At 31.3% G+C, this 24493-nt stretch overlaps 3 protein-coding genes across 3 annotated transcripts in view; 1 reads left to right on the top strand and 2 right to left on the bottom strand.

Annotated features, from left to right (window-relative positions):
* Positions 1-24493, bottom strand: part of LOC127848992 (insulin-like growth factor-binding protein complex acid labile subunit) — a 117355-nt gene that overhangs the window by 92488 nt on the left and 374 nt on the right. The gene's annotated exons all lie outside the window — the stretch shown is intronic.
* On the top strand, positions 6644-9396 carry LOC127848655 (uncharacterized). Its single transcript, XM_052381235.1, has 4 exons — positions 6644-6930; positions 7296-8114; positions 8658-8763; positions 9129-9396. The coding sequence occupies exons 2-4, from the start codon at positions 7463-7465 to the stop codon at positions 9355-9357; spliced, it is 987 nt and encodes a 328-aa protein (XP_052237195.1). The 5' UTR covers positions 6644-6930; positions 7296-7462; the 3' UTR covers positions 9358-9396.
* Positions 8619-11890, bottom strand: LOC127848653 (uncharacterized). Its single transcript, XM_052381233.1, has 2 exons — positions 10023-11890; positions 8619-9247 (listed from the first exon to the last, which is right to left on the bottom strand). The coding sequence occupies exon 1, from the start codon at positions 11585-11587 to the stop codon at positions 10052-10054; it is 1536 nt and encodes a 511-aa protein (XP_052237193.1). The 5' UTR covers positions 11588-11890; the 3' UTR covers positions 8619-9247; positions 10023-10051.

Raw genomic sequence — 24493 nt, 5'->3', positions numbered from 1 at the left:
TGCCTCAGGCTACCTGGATCTGGGCTTATCAAGGAGAGCCATCGACCAGATAAACCTATTAAAGAGGATCATCGTCTTGATTACAATATGTATAAAATAAAGTATCCATAATATGAGAATTTAGACCAACTGTTTAAAAACAAATAACCGAAATAACTTGAATACTGCATTAAAAGCTCTTTCTGGGCGCACTACAACAATACCAAAAATAAAACAAATTTAAGTATATTTATTTGACTTAATAACTTAATGTGTAGACGACTTCAATGACCATGTTCCTTGTTTCTATATGAAATATAGAAATCAAAATGTCGACGATAATATTTACGATTAAAACTTAGATAATAAATTTACCTTTACCACAATAAGGTCATAGAGCGGTATTGAAATACTTCAAATTCCACAAACGTGCTTGTTATGCAGTTAGAATTAGTTCATATAACGTGCAACACAATCGTATTGCAATGATAGCTACACACAAGAGCGAGACATGTAATGAAATATATGTACTTGTAACATGTTTTTACTGTTGACTTTTCAAAAATGCTAATATAAAAAAGAGCTGTGTTTGTGAAACACAATGCACCCTTTTGCGCCGTTTGAAGGCATATATTTGAACTTTGACCTTTAAGGATGAACTTGACTTTTCACCTTTTAAAATTTGCAGCTCTATGAGATTCACATGCATGCTTAATATCAATATTGCAAAAGTTATGACCAAGGTTAAAGTTTTGACACACAAAATGAATGAATGAATGAATGATAGACAGACAGGCCAAAAACAATATTTCCCCGATCATTCGATCCGGGGGCATGCAAGGCGTGGCGTTGAGGATGGCAGTACATAAATTTCATAACCATGGCCCATTGCCCCTATACACTTGGTATTTGGATGCACTTATATTCACCAGTCACATGATCTAACTATAAAAGGCACGATATCATCTATGACGATAACCAGTTTATCAACCATCTAACAGAATATATAGAGAATGCATGAATGGTGACGAGGTGGAAAAAGTTTATCCAAAGATGCTTTTGAAAAAGAAAGTAGGTGAGCTTGAGCGATCCCTAGTTGCGTTTTTGGTCAAACTTGATTACCTATCTCAATCTCGGCACCAACCATGTATTCGATCTATCCTGCTTCGTTTTACATTATGTCTTTAACACATTTTATCAAAAACAAATGATAAATTGACATAACAAAATAATTATTCAAGTCGGGTGTCCAACATGTACATAACATTCCTGACGACCGAATAACTACCGATTGTGTCACGTACAAAATAGTTCCACAATAAACTGTTCCGTTTAATGCTTTTCTCTTATAAATATTCGAAGAAATAAAAAATGAATCGAAAATATGATATGCTTATTGTTAAAAATGGAAAAAATGCAACGTCAAAATAATAACTCAATTTTTGTTCAAGGTTATTGACTGAAACGAGTGTCTATGAAAACGGATGATCAGTTAAATGTCATAGTTCACGATGAGTAATTGCATTACTACTGAGACATCGTGAATTTTAACAGTTTCGCCTGCAAATACAGATGAGGATTTTCATTCAAATATAGTGTTAGTTTGTTCGATTTAATGATAACATTGAAAAATAAAATCTATTGCAGACGACAGAAAATAAGTTTGTTTAAGTGGAGTGTAACCTTTTTTTTTAATAAAAAGAAACCCCGTATATTAAAGGTGCCTAGGTGCCGAGATGCCGATATGACTAAATACCGATTATAGGTTATGGGTAAATGAATTTAAAGGCAACATTGATTTCTTCATTGCTATATGTTGCTTGAATTTAATACACATTTATTACTTTTCCTTTAATTTTGTTTTGACAAAACATTTGTCAAGTTTTTCGAATGTATATTTTGTAAAATGTCAAATATTAGAACTTGTTAATCGGCGCGAAGGAATATGTACTTACCGTTGCCGTAGATCAACTAGTTTATTCCACCCTGCTTTAATAGGTCAATGATTGCAACAGAGGCAGGGTAAGCATTATTTATGTGTAAGTATATGCAGACATATTTTATGCATGTAAAGTTTATCAAAAGTATGCTTTATATACTTCAAAATAGAGTGAGCTGAAGTAGAGTGTTCATGCAAGAAATCACAGAAAATTGTTTTAATTGTACACGTAAAATGTCGATTACATAGTAGACGATGTATATGGTCCGCAATGACTAGGATATACAATAATACGTGAAGCCCACATGCTAGTCCCTGTAAATAAAATTGCATTAATTTAACCCAGGCAACAATCGGTTATTAAAGTTTTACTACAAGGCCTATATTAAAACACACAAAAAATAAAGGACAACTAACTTATTACACTTATCAAATATTAGAGCTTGAAACCAGCGATTCAGAGAAGAAATATTTGAATAATGTCGGATCCGCGGAAGTACCAGTTTTAATCCACGAAAATAAAACTTTTAAGAGGACTACAACTTAATATTTAAATAGCACCAGTATTAAAACTCTAGCATAGCGGGTTCAAACGTGTATAAGTCTTTATAAATGTGTCACAAAATAGTGTTATTTAAAGTTGCAAAAGAGTGTAATTCCAGTGAAGTATTTAAATGTCTTTTGCGGTTTACAAAACACAAAGCGTCCAGAAAAGCAACATAGCATGTTCCAAACGGGCAAGAACACACTCAGAACGAGTTAATACTGGCGCCGCAACGGTTCAAGTCATGTCAAGTCACTTACATAATAACGTTTCCTTGCAGACATGTGCAGTGACTTAGTGCTCACCACTATCAACCTGAAGATAAAGAACCTACACAAGATTCTGAAAAATCTAGAGACAACAGGAGCATTTCAAGCGATCACCTGATAAAAATGTGATGTACTATATGGATTGTGTGTTTTATGATTGTCTGCGAACGAGAATGTGTGTATGTATTTGTGGTGTGCGGTTGTGGGTTACTAATGTATGGGGTGTGCGGTTTTGATGCTTGCTTATTTTAAGAGTTTAACTTCTTTTTTGGATACCTTTCTCGCTAATAATAACAAATTTGTTACGATCCAATATACACATTATATATATATATATATATATATATATATATATATATATATATATATATATATATATATATATATATATATATATATATATTTATATATATATAACTATGTGTCAAACAGTGTAAACATTAAGTACCTTATACCCTAGCGCTTTTGTTTGTTTCAACACTTTCTTTTTCATTTATATACTTATTTGCAATTGTTCTTGTATTCTCATAAGATCCAGTGTTTTCGATAGTATATTCGTGGTTGTTTTATAAATTTTTCTCATGGTCAGTAATTTTAAAAGTAATACTTCTGGAGTTATGTACATCCTTAACACAAACTGTGTATAGTTCATTCTGTCCATTTATTTGGAAAAACGCTCGACACAAAAACCAATCGCTCACTCAAATAGCTTGATCAATTATCACTGCATTCAAGACAGTAATTGTTTAATATACACTCACTTCCTGATGATTTTTATCAGAAGATGAATCCATATCTAGCTTGAAATTACATTTAGCATACGTTTAAATGCCAGTGTCACTGATACTTAATTTATGTGTAGTCAGAGCTTGGCCAGTTGTGACAAAATCATTTACTCAAAATAGAATTCGCTAAACAGCCTGATATAAGATATATATTTGCACACATACACTTTAAGATTGCTCTCTTATATACATGTGTCATTTGAATTAATTTAATTTAATTTGGAAAGCTTTGATTACCCTCTGACTAATGTACATATTTATATTGATTCTTGTGTTTAATAATTAAGACGGTATATTTACAAAGTAAGAATATTAAGTTGCAAAAACTAATGAATATTTGACAAAAAGTATTTATTAATTGACAAAAGGTAAACACAAATGTATCATGCTAAACTGTGGCAATGCCATATTTATGGTTTGATATGGAAGACTGGTCTAATGTTATAGCATTATTATCCCACTAATAATGGATGTGGACATTATGAAACTCCTGTACTGAAGATTTATGAAACTATTCCGACATAAGCCTTCGGCTTCGGTACATATACTATTTGGGGCTGCCTGGCTGGTCACTATTCTGCCATACGGCCCTCAGTGAGGTTTTCTATTTCTTATATTATACCGAACATTTTGTGCAGATCAATGTCAATAGAATTTAAAATAAATTACACAATATAAATTTCATCAGTATTTTTCACTTACCATTAATTATATGTACCGTATTATTGTTGTGCGCGATTTGTCCTTCATAAGTTGGACACGGAAAAAAATCGCTTCTTTATACAAAATGTATTTTTATTGTAAAGCATTTCATATATTGAGATATATTTAATATAGAGATAACTACTTATATCACGGACAACATGTTGCAAAACATTGATATCAAATATAGCATTACTTTTTTGTATTTTTTAACATGTGATAAATAATAAAAAACACACACTCGTGACCTTCCAAACGAATCGTGACTATAAATTATAAGTACATTATTATTGTTGTACGCGCGTTGTCTCCCTGCGGAAATTGGACACGGAACAATTCGCTTCTTTATACAAAACTCATTTTTATTGTAAAGAATTTCACATATGGAGATACATTTTATATAAAAATATCTGCTTTTATTACAGACAACATGCTGCAAAACATTGATCCCAAAAATAGCATTTTATTTTTGTATTTTTAAAGATGTGATTATTAATAAAAAACACACACTTGTAACCTGCAAAATTACTCGTGCGTTTACCCTAAGTATATAAAAAAATCCCTGCCTTTTAAAACTTACATAAATCTTACAAATAACTAACATTCTCGCGGGCACTATTACATGCGTGCATCTTTACAGGGCACTATTCAAAATGGCGCCCGCTGACTATGCGCGCGCATCTTTACAGGACACTTTACAAAATAACGGACCTGTGAAGTTTATATACGCAAAGAAGAAACAAATTTATGTGAGGTATAATATTTCCAGTTAATTCCAGTTATGAATGCACACACAATTTAAGTGTATTGTCAAAAATAGAAAAAAAACAGTAAAATTAATAGAGAAGATTTCACTAGGGTGTCTCCTCGCCTAATTTGTGAGTATAACTTAAAATTGCTATGTGAAATTCAAATGTAATATCGTTTACCTCAAGCGTTTAAATTCGAGCCCAAGTGATCATTTAAATAATCATATGTTGTCCCACGATTATCTTTAATAATTATAAAACCTGAATGACGAAGGAATCTTTTTCATACATCAGATAGAAAGACTGTGTAAGTTAAATAGCTTCTTTATCTTGGGACATATTTCAAACACTTATCTTGGAATAATCACTGAATATTGAAAGGCATTACAATTACATATTCTTAGTTAAGCCTTTTCCCAAACATACGTAGTTCTATATACATAAGCGAAACTGATTAAAAACGGGATTTAAAATGAACAAATAGTTAAATTGTTAAACAATCTAAGTTGTAAAACCCGAACTAGAAGTGTTTATTTTCAATAAAGCATATAAATAAGCCGTGTCCGTTCAACAGCTTCGTTATGTGGGGCATAGTTCAAGCATACATCTTTGCCATCCTGAACATTTGCGATCCTGAACAGAACATAAAAAAGTTAAAAAGACACATATTCATTTCTTTAGTGACAAAAGAAAGAAGATTTCATGAAAAGTTTGGACACGAACACATTAATCATATAATAACATATCTGATAAATTGGCCCACGATTTGAGGTATGATCGATTAATTAGCAATACCGCTAACTTATAAAAAGTCACAAAAAGACACAATATAAAAAATATTTCAGCAAAAACCACTAAACATTCAATCTTTATCGAACATGCACTTAATGCGTAATCAACTCTGTTTTTTCATTATCGTTAATGTCAACTCATTGGTCTGATAAAATATCTTCATAAGTTTCTCATCGATAATCCATACTATTAGCTGAATGCCGATTGAACGTTAAGCCATGTTAAACGCGTCACAAATATTGTATACTTGAACCACAGGGATCTTTAAAAAAAAAAAAAAAAAAAATTATATACCATATATATATATATATACAAGGGATGCAACTGTCAAAATTCTCATTAAACACCCTTGTCTGAATAAAGGTCCATATCTCTCAAACGAATGCAATCAACGAAATATGCAAACAGAATATCGATAGTCAACACATTTATCTCCTTAAAAAAATAACCTATATTCACATGACATCAGTGTAAGTTCATAAAACAAAGCAATTTTCATTAAAAAAAGGACGAATTTTCTTACTGCGACACAGGTCTGCACACAGCGATGAAGACGTTTTTCACAAATTCTTGGCTTTGTTGGCAAACAAAGTATGTTATTTATTAGCACCCGTGTTAATGACACTTTTTATAATGATACATAACAACACAGTTACACAAATAACTCTTGATTACAACAATAAATGTTGAAAGTAGTTTTTTTCATTAATGGTAATGTTGATTGTTCACATCCATAACGATTCGGCATGCTTCTGATAATGGTTCGTAAAACAAAATTTGATTGGTCAGATGAAAATTGCTTCATGGTTCCCGGTATATTGATAAGCTACTATAAGTTATGAAGCGAGCCTGGTTTAAGTATACGCACACGCCCACAAATTGTCAACAAACATTTGCGGTTTGAAAATTTAAAGAACTAAAGCAATCAAATATCGGCTATACTAATTTATTTCTTTAATGTGAGTGCAACTGTACATATTTGGGATATTGAAAATGAACTCCCAACAGTTAAAAGCACTAAATTTGGCTTCTAAAGGTCACAATTTGTTAATGTTGGGATCCGCTGGCACTGGAAAATCGTATGTTGTGTCCGAACTCGCAAACCTTTTACACAGCAAAGGCTCCTGTGTTCAGGTGGCATGTTCCACCGGGATTGCCTGTGCAGTATACGGTAATATTTTGATTATTTAATAACCTGCTTTTTTAATTTTTGTACCATATGTGTACTGTGATGCATTCTGTCGCATTAAATGAAGTGCTTGTACAATCATAACTGATTGTAAAACTTCTTCATCAAGTCTATATGTATATAATTGTTATGAAATGTATCCTTCAAATAATAATTTTTATTAAATATATATTATATGAACTTTAATAAATTGAGCCCTTAATTCAATGGACTTGAACAATATATATATATATATATATATATATATATATATATATATATATATATATATATATATATAAGGTATGACTAACATAGCATTTCCCATTTGTCACTGTGTAATTATGTGTGTTTATTTATATTTTAAGGTAGTGGAAGGCCCTATGGTATAAACACAGTTCACAAGTTCTTCGGTCTGTAAGACAGGCGACATGAGCCTGAAGAAATTGAGAACATTGTACGTTTTAATCCGAAATTTCAAACAGTACTTGAAAACTTGACAAAAATAGACTGTGTAATAATAGACGAGTGTTCAATGATTAGCAGGAAGACTTTTGATACCATATACAATGTGTGTAAAATAAAAAATCCCAATTTACCATTTGGTGGCATTCAAATTGTTTTATGTGGTGATTTTTATCAACTTCCACCAGTGGTAAATCTTAAATACAATGACACTGGTGAATACTGTTTCCATTGCAATTTCTTTGATGATGTGTTCAGGCACAGGATAGTTCTTGATCAGAATATGCGAACAAAATCAGGCGAGATATTTCTAACTTCTACAGTTCAGAGTGTGTTTGAAGGAAATTGTAGTGACGAAGTAAATGCATTTTTGAACTCGTTATCAAGGCCTCTGTCTTCAAGAAGATCAGCACTAAGCACAAAGCTTTTTGCCACCAATGCATTAGTCGATGACTATAACCGAACTGCGATGATGAAACATCCAGGTGATTTATTTGAGTTTTTTGCAAAAGATCAGGGACATGCAAAAGACTTGGAGAGAATAGGTGCACCCAAAATGCTGTGGATGAAAAACGGATGTCCTGTTCAGTTAATTCACACATTGAGTGAAAAACTTGTAAATGGTGTAACAGGCATAGTGCAAGCATTAACTGCTGAAAAGGTTGTGGTAGAGTTTCCCTCTGTAAACATCACCAGAGAAATTCCTAAAATTTCATTCACAGGTAATCATTGTTTGTTTATCTTTTTAAGAATCACATGCCATTTTGCTATTATTGTCACATTTTTATACCCTATGAATCAGTATGAGTCATTATATTTTCACACAGATCATAAAAATGAAATTATGACATGGATATACACAATGTCACATTAATAAATTTATTTAAGCTGTTATTAGGTGATATTGGTGAAAGAATTTTACTTAGTAATAAAATATTTTTCACATGTACCTAATGAAACCCCACTATGTGTCATATTTAAACAATTAATGAAGTGTTTGAGCTAACCTCTCATCTAATATTAAAATACACACCATACACCACACCGTGCAGGGTCATTAAAAAGCTTTTTAAGTCATAATATAATATAAATGTAAATTACATGTATATTTTATTATGACTTATAAAACCTTTTTTACTAACCCTATACAGTGTACTATATCATGTTGTATTAATAATTATAAATAATAAATGAAAATATATATTATTTGTTTTATTCATGTTCCATGCCATCAAACATTGCACATAAATGTACTGTTATTTCAGTGTTCAATCCAAAGGATAATAGAGTTACTGCCGAACGAGAGCAATTCCCTTTAAAACCTGCATTTGCGTTGACAATTCACAAGTCACAGGGAATGACATTGGAGAAGTATGCAATTTATAATTATATATGTATATGAACATTAAATAAATAAATAAATTTCAATAATAATTTGAAGTTAACATAATCATGTTTATACCGTGTATAATTATTGTTTACATGAAAAAAATTAAACTTAACAAAATAAATATTTATTTCAATACTATAAAACATTTAAATGAAATTTGTTTTTCTGCATTGTATATATTATTGTTAAGTCTTTTAACAAAAATTAACACTAATTAACATTTTTTTAACATTGGATTATATTGCACACAATGATTTTTAACAATAATGTAAAACTATGTACACACATTATAAATTTCTTTAGTTTTTGAACACTTTTAAATTTTAATGTTATAATTGTATTTCAGTGTTGAAATCGACTGTTGCTCCATATTTCAACCTGGGCAGTTAGGCGTGGCAATTTCTAGAGTGAGAAGTGTAGAAGGGTTGCGTGTTGTCAACTTCCATCCGCGTTACTTGCTGAAGCCTACAAAAGAAGTAACAGACATCATGAATGGTGCAGGGTTCGAACCACAAGAAGACCTGTCATGCTGTAGGAAGACGAAAACATTGAGTAATATAAAATGTCATATTTAAAAAAAAATAAAAAATACATGTATAGTATGAATTTTACAATTTGATACGTTAACATTGCTTTAAAATATTCAGATGTATTCATACATCTTATTATTTTAAAGCAATTTTAACATATTAAATTGTAAAATTCATAGTACTGTAGATTTGTAGGCACCCAGGGTGTGTCTCTAATTTAATCGGGCTCTTGTGTCAGGATGTGCTCATTGCACATTCACAGCTTTAACGTTTCATTGACTTTATTTCGTGCATGTCATTTCAATACTTCTTTATAATAAATGTTGTAAAACTTATCTTTCTGCTGAGTAGACGCGTATATTTATATACAATAAAGAAACAAAAAATAATACACTTTACATGATTCCTTACTTTTAAACTATTCAACAGCATGTAATGTGTTGAAATTTTGCACAAATGCTTAATATATATGAAATAATATAACGTTTTATTTTAAAAACACATTAATATTGTAATTTTTTAATACATTATTTGCATTTAAGCTTATATATTCGACATTACTTTCAGTATGGCGTGTGGTGAGCAACATACACCAATGGATGCATATCATCAACCACCAAATGTACCAACTTATACTGAAAGGTAATTAATATGTTTTAATATGATGGTTAATATGAGCCTCACAAACCCACAAATTATAATTAATGTACCTTTGTTAATGCGTACATTCATCAGCCTTTTAAGATGATTTTTTTGGACAAGTTGTTCGCCTTTTCTTATTATTACTGGGCATGCTTATGTTGAATAGTGGTGTTGCTGGTTCAGCATTCATAGCAGCATTGGCCTTTTTGGAAATTTTTTGTTCTCCCAATAAAATGCTATTAATTGAATGTTTGTATTGGTACGCAGATGGATTGGCATTTGCACCATTGTATGTTGCACGTTGTTGGCAAAATACATTTTCAATCACATCTGAATTGATCATGGCTGGTGTTATTGGAATGTTTGTTTTCAAAGCAAAAACATTATCAGTTAATTCAAGAAATCCTTGTAAACAGGAATGAATGTCTTCCATACATTGCTTAGACATCAAGCATTTCATTTTTTTATTTTTGGCAATATCTGTGTCATTTAATATACCGTTTTCCCATTGCACAAACCAAACATCTACTTCTTTAATTTTGAGTAAACGTTTATCACTTTTATTTGAAATAGGCATTTTGTCTCTAAAAATTTCCACCATTTTTGAAGTCTGTTGGAGTAGTTCAATAACACCATTGAGTATTTTTCCCTTTTCACCTAAAGCATTTTTATACAATGTAAAACAATGGCACATTTCGGATGATAAAAGATCTTCAGCCAAAGAATTTCTCATTTTTAGTTGATTATCCATATGAAAATGTTCTGATGTAAGTTTTCTATGTAACTGCAATGCATTTTGTTGATCCCAAGCATAATAGTCAGTGAACATTTGCCAGTGGATTTCACTTTTATCTGGTAGGGTTAAAAGTCTTGTACTGCCTTTGGAATTTCCACTTTTTAGTATGTTATTTCTAATTTTTTTTAATACATGTGAAATATCCATAATGAAAACTACAGGAAAATTGTAGCATGGATTTGATGAAATAAAACTTGCCGGATTGTCACCTAAACATACATGTAAAAATGTCCTATTACACTGGGCTCCATCCATGCATGTATACAATACTTTAAAACCATATGTATACAACAATCTTATGGCTTTCCAGAACAAACCATATAATTCTGAAGCCTGAATTCCTTTTGTAACAAAGTGAGCAAATGGGAATCTAAAGCCATTTAAACCCAAAAATAATAATTGCAATATATGTGTTCCCATTAATTTGTCACAGTTTCCATTTCTAAGTTTATTGCAAATGTCACCTTCCTGTCCTATGTCCGTAAATCCAGTCATTTCAAGTAGTCCCCCGTTATTTTCAAAATGAATGTCTGTCTGTATTGTCATTTCATCGAATATTAACCCCCCAACACAATGTTCTTCATCCATTCCATTTTTCAAGGCTTCTTCGTGCATCCATTCAAAACATGCATCATCAAATCCAGCATCTTGTTTAATGGCATTCTTGTACAAAATAAGTACTGATTTGGATGGTAACAGCAATATTTTACTTTGTTCAAGGAGTTCATATGCCTTTGGGCTTCTATTGAATAATTGCAGACATGTAGAAATGAAATCTTTTGACCAGCGTCTGCCATTTGGATGTCTACTTATATTTTTTGACTGTTCTACAAGCATTAGTTACATTTCATTTGGTGCTTGCGGAAATATTTTCTTTATGTCTTCAATAGAGACATATCCTGATGAAACTGCACATTCGTTAGGGTTAATAGATCCAGATGAAACTCCACATTTATGAGGGTTAATGGATTGACATGAAACCTCAGATTCATTAGGATTAATATTTTCCTTTTCTCTAATGGCATTAACCCTCATTTTTTGGCAAATTCTACATGCTTTAATAACAGTGTTCATTTGTACAATTTTTAAACATTTAAATGATCTTAATTGTCTTGAGCATTCAATTTGTTCATGGTATTTCCATTGCTCTAAGACACTGCATTTCCAACTGTCATTTTTTTATCATATTTTATTCCGTTGCATAAATTAATTTGTTTCACAATATGCATAACATTTTTTATGCTTTCTTCAGTGAACTTGAAACATTTGTCTATATGTATAGAATTTAAATCAATGTCTTTTCCACCTATGGAAACCTTGAATATTGCACATGAACAAAATGTAACCATGTCCATTGGAATAAAATCCACTTTCAATGTTATATACAATTTCATTTTCATCTACCAATGTAGGTATTAACTCTGGGAAAAAATCCACAGTAGTCTTGAATTGTAAACTTCTTTCATTCAATTCTGGAAGTTGCTTTACTGAAATTCCATTATAGATAACCAGAAATTTTCCATTCATTCTTTTTCTGCATCTTTTTATGTTTGGAAATAAATTCAACATATGTTCAACAAAAAGTTGACATTTTATTGATGGGTTGAAATGCCCACTTTCAATCTGTTCAAATTTAAAAGTCTCAAATAGTTTGTTGATTTCCACGCTACTCTCTTCTTCATATTCAAGTCTCTCAATTAACCTAAAAAATAAATAAACGTTATTATAATTGTATACAGTTACAAACTATTTTCCTTGCATTAAGTTATATAATATACATTAAAGTGACATGCATTTTTTTATGTATAAAGTTAATTGAAGCCAATTATTGTTATTATTCCAAATACAACACTATGTATAAAAGACATGTTTTCATGATTAATACATAAATGTAATATAAATGGTATTGTTCTGTATGTACACTATTATTTTTTTTCCAAATAATAATGTAAGAATAGCGAACAGTTTTGATCCTGATGAGACGCCACGTTGTGTGGCGTCTCATCTTGGTACAAAATGTTTGCAAAGGCCGTAAAAATTCTGTTCCAGCACTGAAAGAGTTAATATGTATGTTGCACATAAATACAGTACTTTTAATTATATTTGGGTGAAATCTTATGATTATTGATATGATGTGTACAATTGCATGAGTCATTTACATTGACTTACATTAAAAGTATGTTATAAAATTGAGCCTTCATTGTCATGTCTGCTCAATATGAATACTTAGAGTTAATATAAATCACATTATTTTCATTATGAAGGTCAACGAGATAAACGAAACAACATTAATCAGTAATGACAGGTAAAGGTCATAATTGAGTGTCAATATTTTTAATGCATCATGATTTAAACATGAATTAAATTTATTAATGTATATTTTTCAGGAATACTGACAATGAACAAAAAAATAAAACAATTACCAGTGATACCGCCCCGGATGATGATGAAGATGAAGATGATCAGCTTGATGATGATTTCAATGAAATTATTAGTGCTTTAATAAAAAGTGAAGAACAAGCACAGACATATGAACTAAATGACTTTAACATTCAGGATTTTAAAGAAAATTTAAAATTTAAACGTCCATTAACCAACACACAAGTGCAAATTAATGGTATTGTTGACAAAATTGATGAATCAAATTTGATAAAATTTGTAAAGAAAATTTATTTAAAACTTAATGATATTGAAATGGATTTTACAGTGTATGAGGACAAGAAGTCCATACCAGAGAAGTGTTTGGTGCAATTTTACAAACAGTTGCACATTTTTTTAACAGGAACATCATATAAAATGGACTGTTTAATGCTCTTTAACACTGAAAAAACATTTGCAAACCAACACATGGCAGTTTGCCATGAAATAGTTGAAAAAATACGTATTTTATTTCTTGAAAAAAAGGTAGATATGTTGTGTCTTTCAAACAACCGAATGTTTAACAGACAAAGCACGAGTCTGTTATGTTGCAGGCTATTGTGTATCAAAATTAAAACATAAGTATGTAAAGTCACTCAAGACACACCAGTTTAAAACCTCACAATCATCCAATTCAATTTACCACAACTCAAAAATTGCTTTACAATTATTAGATGTTTTAAAAGAAAATGATTTGTATATTAAAGAAGTAACAAGCCATCCAGATTCTTTGCTGGACATTGAAAGAAAACAAAATAATGCTGGTGGTCTTACAAATGTGACTGATGAATTTTTTACATTTTTCTTTGATTTAACTGGTGCATGTATTTCAACTGTAACAAATGAAAATTTAATGAAATATGGGAAAAATATGCATGAAGAATGTTACAACATAGTTCGTAATGATAACAATATGTTTGAAAAATTTGTTAGCATTGTTTCCAAAAAATTAAATGAAAAAAACATGCAAACAATTAGTCCTGAAGAAGATTTTTCTGTTAATGAATCAATATCAACTTTGCTTTGTTTGACAACCAATATTTTTGACATTTACAATCATTTAGTAAAAAAGTATTTGATGGTGTTGTTGGGACAGTTTAGAAGAGATGTAAAATCACATTACAAGCTTGAAAAAACAATGGCCCATAGAAAACAAATCAAAGTGAAACTGGACTCAAAAATAAAAAAAATTAATAAAAATAAAAATATGCAAATTGATTGCAATAACAATGAAATTTCAAAAAAAAAAGAAACAGATTTAAATCTGGTTGTGCAGTGTGAGCCTCAGCCTGGACCTTCAACTGAGGTTACTATGGACGTTGGTCATGAAATTGATTCGGAAATTGCTGACAATGATCTATGTCAAAAATGTTTTAAAAATAAAGATGATCAGTGGATTCAATGCGACTCTTGCAATAAATGGTTTCACAGAAAATGCTCTGGAATAAGAACTGCAAAATTGTGGTCTAAATTCTCAAAACTAAATGCTTCATGGTTGTGTATAGAGTGCAAATGAATGTGTATTTTTTTAATTGTGAAATTCTCTCTTTACAAAGCATGTATATGTATATGTATATATATATTATCCCAAATGTATATATATTTAAGAGTTAAATATCTACCTTCATATTACAGAAACCGACCAAATATTAAATTTTTTATATAATTGATGTCTTCCGATAATGAATCTGTATTAAGAAAACTGAGTGCTTTTGTCCATGTAGCATTTTTAGTTAGATATGCGAACATGTATGTGCCCTTTTGATGTATTTTTGCCCAAAAACTAGATGAAATATGTAAATTGCTGCTGTTCCTGTTTTTGTATGTGAATGTATAATGAGTGTTCTTGTTTACGCCTCATTAGTTTTGTTTGTGTTACAAATAACGCATTATGTACTGATAAGTATGAGAACTCCTCTTAAATTAAACGTATTTCATGTTTGTCATCTATCTATGTATGCTGCCGACTATGTGCCTTGGCTGTATACTCAGTATTCTGCGTGAGTTCATGTTTTACTCTCTTTAGGTTTTGTTATGTAGAGTACTTGAACGATAACATTAATGCAATATGTATTGATAAGTATGAGTAATCCTCTTAAACATTTTTATTACGGTCAATATGTATTTCTTGCTGTAAAATACTTATTGACACTACTTATGTAACTATTATAATTTCATGTGCTTGAATTAATTGTGTACATGTGTTTATTACTGTAAATATTATATTGTTTATACTAAAATTTGTCCACATGGGCCATTGGCCTTCTGGAAATGATGTAAATAAAATCTAAAATATAAATCTATATATTTATATATATAGCACAACACTTTGTGATACATGATGCACATATGAAGGAAATTATATTGTGCATTCAAATATCCAATTATGTGTGATTGTAGTAAAATTACCAAATTGTGATATATTTTGTTAAAAATGTGATAATTTATTTATGTTATTTAAACGTGCATTGAAATGTTATACATGTAATACATATCATATATTGATAACGATTTTCATGTTTACATGTATGTGTAATTGAAAGTTCAATATTGATTGCTACATTGTATATAAGTATTTGTACATGCAAGCTTGTTGAAGTGCAATACATATTTTAATTGGAATTTTGTTTTCAACTTTATTTATACCTATCACACATACAAAGACATATAGAGTACTATATAACCCATGAGTTTGTTTATAAATTTAACAATAACATGTGCTTGTGCATTATTACAATAAAAAATGCTAGTCATTTAATAAATTTGATAAAGTGCATCCAATGTGTTTATCTTAGAATTGCAATCTGAAGTCATATGAATTGCATTGTATCAAAATAATATATATAACATTAATTATACATTATAATATATAAGTATTAAATTAATAATAATATTTTAATGAAAGCAATTGTTAAGAAGTGAGTATGTGTGACCTTCATATATGTCAGCAATTATATAATATGAAGCATAGGAACATAAATTCATGCAAACCATTTATATTATATTGCAATAAATTATTTGTTGTGTAAATATATACACACATGCAATTTTTAAAGAACAGTATATAAATGAAATAACAATAATATAACTCAAAGAAGGACAAATAGGTAGGATAAGTTATGCAATAAAAATAAAATACAGGGTCCTTTGGCAAAAATGTATATGTTTATTGTGTAAATATAGCGTATTCTTCTTACAGGACCCTATGGAAATTTTATTAAGAACTCACATGTGCTTTCATTGAATAGTATTATCTTTAATTAAATAATGAGTTGGGGTTGGAGTTATAATAATACACAATATTAATTACCAATTAACAAGCATTATAAGTTGTTTATGACAGCTTGTGAAAACGCTTGATATATTTAACGTCTGTTAATAGATGTATAGCGACAGAAAGATTGACAGCGAATGAGACACGAACAGCTGTTTTTTTGTTTACATTATGTGACTGGTTCCACGCAAAATGCGACACTTACCGTACTATATAATTTAATCGGGCACAAAATCACACAACCAATCAAATTTCGCGAAACAATTTCTGTTCTCTGCATATGGCTGCCGACAAAACTTCACAAACGTGAAGTAAGTTGTTATTATTGGTTTTTAATCAAAAAAGGCTTCAAATAGAAGACGATCGGCGTATGATATAATGCTTTGAACTTTATTTACGTGAAAAAACAGGTAACACTGTGATTAAACGAAATGAAAAGGGTAAAAAATACAAATTTATGGATAATCGTATGTGCAGACCTGTGTCCAACTTGCCTTTTTACGTTGATTTACTTTAAATTTTTGTATGGTTTTATACCTAAATCATGTTAAATCCATTGATTGTGATGTTTTTAAGGAGATAAATGTGTTGACTATCGATATTCTGTGTGCATATTTCGTTGATTGCATTCGTTTGAGAGATATGGACCTTTATTCAGACAAGGGTGTTTAATGAGAATTTTGACAGTTGCATCCCTTGTATATATATATATGGTTTTTATTTTTTTTTTTTTTTAATTTTTTTTTTTAAAGATCCCTGTGACTTGAACAAGGGAGTAATTGTGATGGAAGAGCAAATGTTCGTCATTGGTGATGTAATACTTGAGTAGTAAATGTGATGCTCGTGCGCAACATAGCTACCTTGACGATCGACGAGTCAGCAATCGCCTTTTGGCATACACGCGATTTTCTTTAATAAAATATTAAAACAATTGTGTACTTCTCTCAGATTGTCATAAGAAAAGAACAATATACACAAGAAGTTCAAGTTTGTTCCAATTCGTACATGTGTACGTCAAATTCGAGGAAGGCTACCCCGCACGCATTCCAAAGCGGCAGAGTGTCATAAATGAAATATTTTCATACAACTATGAAGAACATTTTTCAAACAACCAATAAGTGTTATTTGTATTGATATCTTTAGCCGTTGTTTGGACACTTTGATCATTATCAAAGCGCTGTAGGCGCTGAAAGCCTTGGGCTAGATTTAATGTGCTTGGGAAGAAGTATTGTCCGAATTTCTACCTTTGTCCGAATTTATACGGATTGATCCTAGCGGTTGAGTGCAGAAGCTAATAGACTATCAGAAAAGAAATATTTGTTAATATACTACAGTGTACAAAGACCGTGGAGGACTACACGATACTGGTGGTGGGAACGATGAACTTTTGTTCAACTCTAAAGATCAAGTAAAGGCTCGTCTACAAAGGCGGTGAAGATATACAACAACAACAACAACAATAACATGGTCGCAAAAAACTGTTATTGTTGACGTCAAATTAATCACTTTCAATAGCCTTAAATAGCGTTCTATTACATAATTAACAGATGAGGAAAACACTCATACTTCCTTTGAAATGTGTATACAAAAGAAAATCCGCTTACTCTAATAAAGAACGGTGTACAGATTGTGTAATTTGTCTCACGTACAACTTTTCGCGATCGATTTGCGCGCTCGATCTGCGCTATGAAATACCATAACCGGTAACTTCGTCTATTTCCGAGAATGATCGTGAATATTTGTTGTTTTTTTCATTTTCTTTTTTTCTGGAATGTGTTGTTATATAATTAGATGTATTATTATTGTAATTTATTGAAGCTTCTCTGCAAAATAATACGTTTAATGCAAAGAGCTCTTTGTTGTGAAAAATTGTTGATCTTTCAGTCTTCAGACAATATTTACTTTTATGCTAATGACGCGTTTTCGATGATGTAAATACATGTATTAATGAGTTCTTTTGGCACTGAATATTTTTTTACGTATTATTTAGTTATTGTTTTTCCAGTAGTTTCTCTTAGATTTATTGACTAAACAAGTATCGTTATCCGTATGTTTTGCATTACTGTAACACATGCGTTGGCCTATTAGTTCTTAACGCATGCGCGAATATCCGGAATGATAACTATAACAATGAACTGGTTTATAAACACCAATTATATATTTATTATTATTACTGGTACTTGTTTTTCCATCTAATTTATTTCCTTAATTGTAATTTATTTAAATTATTTAGTTTGTTAATTAAGTGTAAAATGCGCTCTTCACATCCAAGTTTTTAATTAAAAAAGGGATGCACATTGTACGTGTAGTCACTTTATAGCACACGGGACTTAGAACATTCAAGAACAACAACTAATAAAATGTAATAATAAGTGATACATAAAAAATAGACTTGTTAAGCTTAACATATTTAATGTTACCTTAGATTCGACGGACTGTATCCAAACAACTCACGTCTTTCTTCTATTTGTCACAAATAGCCGCGAGACAAGACTGACTATGAATTTATCGAATGTTTATGAACATATGTAAAAGCGAATTGTGAAGGAGTGTTAAACCAAAGCCTTTTCATACAAAAACTAGGTATTTAAAACGTCTGCTCGCCTTTGTCACGGTTTGCGGTTTATGTATATTAAGTATCGTCTTTCATAGATATTCTTTCACGATTTGCTGATAGAAGAGAGTTACCGGTAAACCTTCAACTCATGGACAAGTATTTAACAAGTTAAACATACCCTTCTACGTTTATGACTAAATGGCTTGATTGAACAAATTATATCCGCATGAGAGAAATCACGACCCTGAGATTGTTATTCGATGCATACATGTAAGACCGTCAATATAAACTCGCCATTTGTCAATGTATCCATCATCTGATCATAACCTCGACCCATGTCAATATGTCTCCTTTCGGCTAATCATGACTACGAACTCTGTTACTATAGAACTTTCCTAACTATATTGAAGAAACTCGTTCCGTGCCTCAATTTTACTAACAATTAACTCCTACTTTTATAATTTATCTCCATTTGGCTTACTTTAAACTCGCATTTTATTAAAATATCCAAATATGTCAATTAACTTGTAATTAGACACAGAACTAGTAGAACTACTCTAGAAGCAGACCTGCTTCGCTGAGCATTTATTCTAGATTCGTTATAAATGTAATAAATGGGAATATAATAGCCAGTTTTTCCGCAATAAATCAAACTCCGGCAACAATAATGTACTGCCATAAGTTTTTCTGTGTAAATTGTCAAGTGCACACTGACATTTACATAGAATTATCTTTATTTCATAGCGCATATACCATACCTAATAAATGTGTGATTTTTAATATTGCTTTTCATTCCGAGTATACTTATTATTTTATTACATGTATGTTTATCTACAGGACAATCAGTGAGAAACACGAGCATAATAATGTCCAGGTCTACATGTAAAGTGTAATTTATAGGAATGTTATATCTTTATTTTACCCGCTTATTTAAACACGTATGGTTATTTATATCCTTAAAAATATGAAATTTTGGTTACAAATTGCAATAAGTTTGTATTCTCTAAATTAAACAAAAAAGGTTTAAAAAAAAAAAAAGCATTCAATTGTCCCGCTGTATAAGTCATATAACGACGACTAGATCAAACGTGATAATCTAAAGATAGCGAATATTTATAAAGATATCCGACCTCGCTGTGAAATAGGATAAACCGCAATAGAAAATTGCTACTCCAGCATTTTACTCAAATCAATTTCGAAACATTTTGAAATACGTTAAAAGAGATCACAAATTCTTAACAAGATATTGTTCTTAACATAATACATATTAGCGTTTTATTGTTTAAATAGTAAAATGAGATTACAATAACTAAATCGAACCGTGCACTATAAAAATCATTTGTGATCCTTCCATGTTGCTCTTTACGAAATAGTCCAAAACAATTCAATGCAGAGTGACACGACAAAATATCGCTATATGCCTCGAATCAATTTCATCACCATTTCAAATGTAACACATTCAAGACGACACACACGTTTTGGTTTAAATTTAAATATTCGTTTCACCTAACCGAAATACCAAAAAAATGCGTTCCCCTACGTCAAGCATGATGCAGCATTTATCCCCGCCGATATTTTTACTTAAATTCTACAAACAACTCTTCTTCCGATTTCCTTTTCACTAACTGGCAGATGAAAGTCAAGCCTCTTCTCGCTAATGCACGCACCCACGTGTGTGTATGGATACAAATCAACATGTTCGTCCAGTTTTGTTTGCTTCCATGAGGCGTTGAAATTCTGCACGCGGCATACACACAATTTGAGTTCATTGCAATATTCCTTTTCCATGTCAAAGCATGTTTTTCCTTTGTGGATAGACTTTCAACTAAAAACGAAACGACCTTTTGATCGAAGAAATTACTCTTAAAATGGTACGCCCATTTCCGTCGAAAAATAAAAGAATCCACGATGCAATATCTACGGTTATATTCCAGCCATATATAGATCGGACGCAAGTTGTCTTTTCTTACAATAGTGTTTAATGAGTTTAGGAAATGTATCAGTATTCGAATCTTTCCTATAGAATAATAATTCAGTTATGTTCTTATTAATTTTTTCCTAACACTGTTACAAGCAAGAATGGCGCAGTCGGACAGGTCTCGATGGCTACAAAAGTGGTACCAAACAAACTGCATACACGATTCAAACAAAGTAGTTGTGCGTCGAAGTTTTTTCATGCTATTGTTTAACTTTTATGTTTTGTTTTTTCCGAGTTGTATTGCCATGTATCCTACAGAACCATAATGCTGTGTAAAATATGTTGCCTCTATCATAGAAAATATTTAAGGTGGATACATTGCAAATATATACATGGCGCACTGATTTAGTATAAATAAATAAAAATATGCCGACCGGTTTCGTTCAGCTCATCATGGCATATACTGTTACGGACCTCTGCTTTGAGTTATACCGTTTTAATGACTGGATTAAATTACAGCTTTCAAATAGCTGTTTATATAGTGTTACGCTTGTTCCAACCGTTTTGATATATGACACAAGTCGATAATACACGTTTAAACAATAATTTATTCGTGCGAAGATATATCTTTAGAAATAATCGCAATAAACAATCCGTTAGAGAGCAACACAATGTAAGTGCTTCGTAACCGCCAGCACCCCGGTAATTATACTAGGGTAGTATTTACAACGTTAATGGCGTGTGGCGCACACACAGTCAGTTCTGCGTTCGTTCAGTATTCATATATAATACAATAAAAGTGTTAAAATGCTACCAAAATCAGTGTTACTTAATGTAAACCATCTTTATACCACTTGATTATTACTATAGAACTTATGTGATAACGACTAAAAGGTATTTACTTCGAAAAATGAATGACTGTCTCTCGACAAAAATTACGTCTATTCTAGATCATGACTTTTGCTCAACTGTCAGCTGTTTTTACTTATTGTTCAATACTGATGACCAAAATTGGTCACTGGCCAAGATTCTGGGCAATGACCAAGATTCTGGTCATTAATGACCCGAATTCTGGGCACCAACGACCAAAATTGGTCAGTGACGTGACTGACCAAAAATAATGACCAAGAAATTAGAACGATGCATTACGTCATATACCATATGTCATAACAATCAGACGAAATTGCGCCTCATATAGAAATCAATGAAAAATACAAAGAATTCAAATGGATGGCTCACTGCTATATAAAAGTTCTGGTGATGTTACGATTATATAGACTCAGTTGTGTACATTTGTCAGGTGTTTTATATAGTCACATAATGTCACCAGAATAGAATGAACAACTTAAGAGGAAGTCAATTGAACAAGTAAGTGCAACTGTCTCACCTGGGGTGTATCAATACCATACGTAACATAATATCTAATGTGTGAAACCAACAACGTCAATTTATGTCATTTTTTATAACGACGTCAAATATGAAAACTATCAAAAGTATTGTCCTTGAACTCCCAAAAGTCCTGGCCCCCATGTTTTTGTCATAATTTTGTTCTTGCAATGGTGAGTGAAACCACATTTTTCCGCTGCTCGTCCGAACTAATTGAATTCCATGATTTTTTTTCAAAAAGCTTGACACAACTTATAACATTGAAACGCATTTTTGAATAAAAAATATCTCAAAATTTCTCTTTTGAAAAATATTTGTTAAAGAAAGTGTTGTTTTCTTTTTCAAAATATTATGCATATGCTGTTTTGTTTAGCTAAGAGGTTACCAAATAATAACAAATCCAGAGGTTATTTCTATGTTGATAAAGCTCGCCAAATTAACGTTGCTCTAACTTATGCCTTCATATATAAAATTACCGTTACGAAGACTACAATAGTTTCCGTACTCATAACGATTTTTAAAGATTCAAGCGTACATCATCAAGGATACTGTTATGAACAGTCACCTCGTACAACAAAGGAAAACAAAACAAGGTGCGTGAAGCTGGTACACCGCTCAGTAATCGACATCAGCTCCGCAAATTACGAATGCTGATCTGGCACAGCAACTGGCTCGACATTTCAGATCAGTATTCATGTTAAAGGTTTTACGGCGAATGCTGAGCCAACTCAGCACCCAGCGCGACATTCAAGATCAGAATTTGTTTCAAAAGTGTTTCTGCCAATGCCGAGTCAGTTTAGCACTCCAGCGCGACATTCAAGATCAACATTCGTTTCAAAAGCGTTAAGGCAAATGCTGAGCCACCTCATTACTCAAGCGCGACATTCCAGATCAGCTTTCGTTTTTAAAGGCGTTAAGTTATATGATGTGCCAGTTCAGCACTCCAGCGTGACATTCTAGATCAGCATTCGTTTCAAAGGCGTTTAGTTGAATGCTGAGCCAGCTCAGCACTCCAGCGCGACATTCCAGATCAGTATTCAATTGTAAAGACGTTAAGTTGAATGCGTTATATATGGTTGAATATTTATAGTTGATAAAACTAATAGTTTAATCTTGCTTAATGCAAGCATTGATATATATATATATATATATATATATATATATATATATATATATATATATATATATATATATATATATATATATAAATCGTATCAGTGTAAAAAAGGATGATAGTTATATGTTGATTACATTTTCAAATATGGTTATAATATGTTTATCAAATATAACGAAAAAAGCATTTTTCGAATTTTTTTGGTGCGTACTTGATTTGTACTTTAAATACAATTTATGTTAAAATGTTAAAAAGTGTGGAGAATTATGCTGCGATAAAATCAAAGGTAATTTAAGTACTCGTTGTTTACGTGATGCATGCATGATTGTAAATGACAACATTTTAATGGATGTATTCTTAATTATATGAATTAACAAGACAACACAAAGCACGTATATTCAGCATGTTTTTATGTCAACATTACCTTTTGTCTGAAGCATTGAAATATGATCACTTTGATAACGATGACTTAAATGTATCATACGCGATCATATTAATTTCTAGCTGATTAATAAAAAGCTACAAATTGCACAGATTGAGCATGAGATTATAATATAATCGAGTATAAAGGCCAGTATAACGAACGTGTCATAGACGCCCTTTTTACAGCACCCTATCATTCTTCCGTTTGTTGACCGGTCGGCTGTTTTTTTCAAGGGACCAATTTGCGACAATTTACAGAAACGACACAAACTTAAAAATAAACAAAAATGTCAATATTAAAAAAAAATAGTTTTAACTATTCGTAAAAAAACTACATATTATAACAAGGGCCGAGTTCCTTTGTGAAATAAAATGTGTTATATGATCGAAGTAAGCGAACTCTGATATTGGTGGCAATTAGATATATACCGATAAAAACGTGATGGGTAGTCCCCGAGTATGATTTCAAGGGGGCCAGAAAATGAACCGTGAACATTCATGTAAAAGAAAAATACAGATAAAGATCATTATGGTTTGTTCCAACACCAGTGTTGAGTTTACCGTTTCGTTAATATTTGCTTAAACATATCGCTACTTAAACATACATAACCCATAAACTTACATTCATATATATATACAGCAGTACATGTAAC

This window comes from Dreissena polymorpha, chromosome 10 (assembly GCF_020536995.1).
Source record: "Dreissena polymorpha isolate Duluth1 chromosome 10, UMN_Dpol_1.0, whole genome shotgun sequence".
In the NCBI taxonomy this organism is placed as follows: Eukaryota; Metazoa; Mollusca; class Bivalvia; order Myida; family Dreissenidae; genus Dreissena; species Dreissena polymorpha.
This window is presented reverse-complemented; position numbering and strand designations above follow the sequence as displayed.

Coding starts and splice junctions, on each gene's coding strand:
- LOC127848655 (XM_052381235.1), top strand. CDS start 7,463: ATGATTAGCAGGAAGACTTTTGATACCATATACAATGTGTGTAAAATA. Junction 8,115..8,657: donor TCCTAAAATTTCATTCACAG/GTAATCATTGTT, acceptor CTGTTATTTCAG/TGTTCAATCCAAAGGATAAT. Junction 8,764..9,128: donor CAGGGAATGACATTGGAGAA/GTATGCAATTTA, acceptor ATTGTATTTCAG/TGTTGAAATCGACTGTTGCT.
- LOC127848653 (XM_052381233.1), bottom strand. CDS start 11,587: ATGCTTGTAGAACAGTCAAAAAATATAAGTAGACATCCAAATGGCAGA.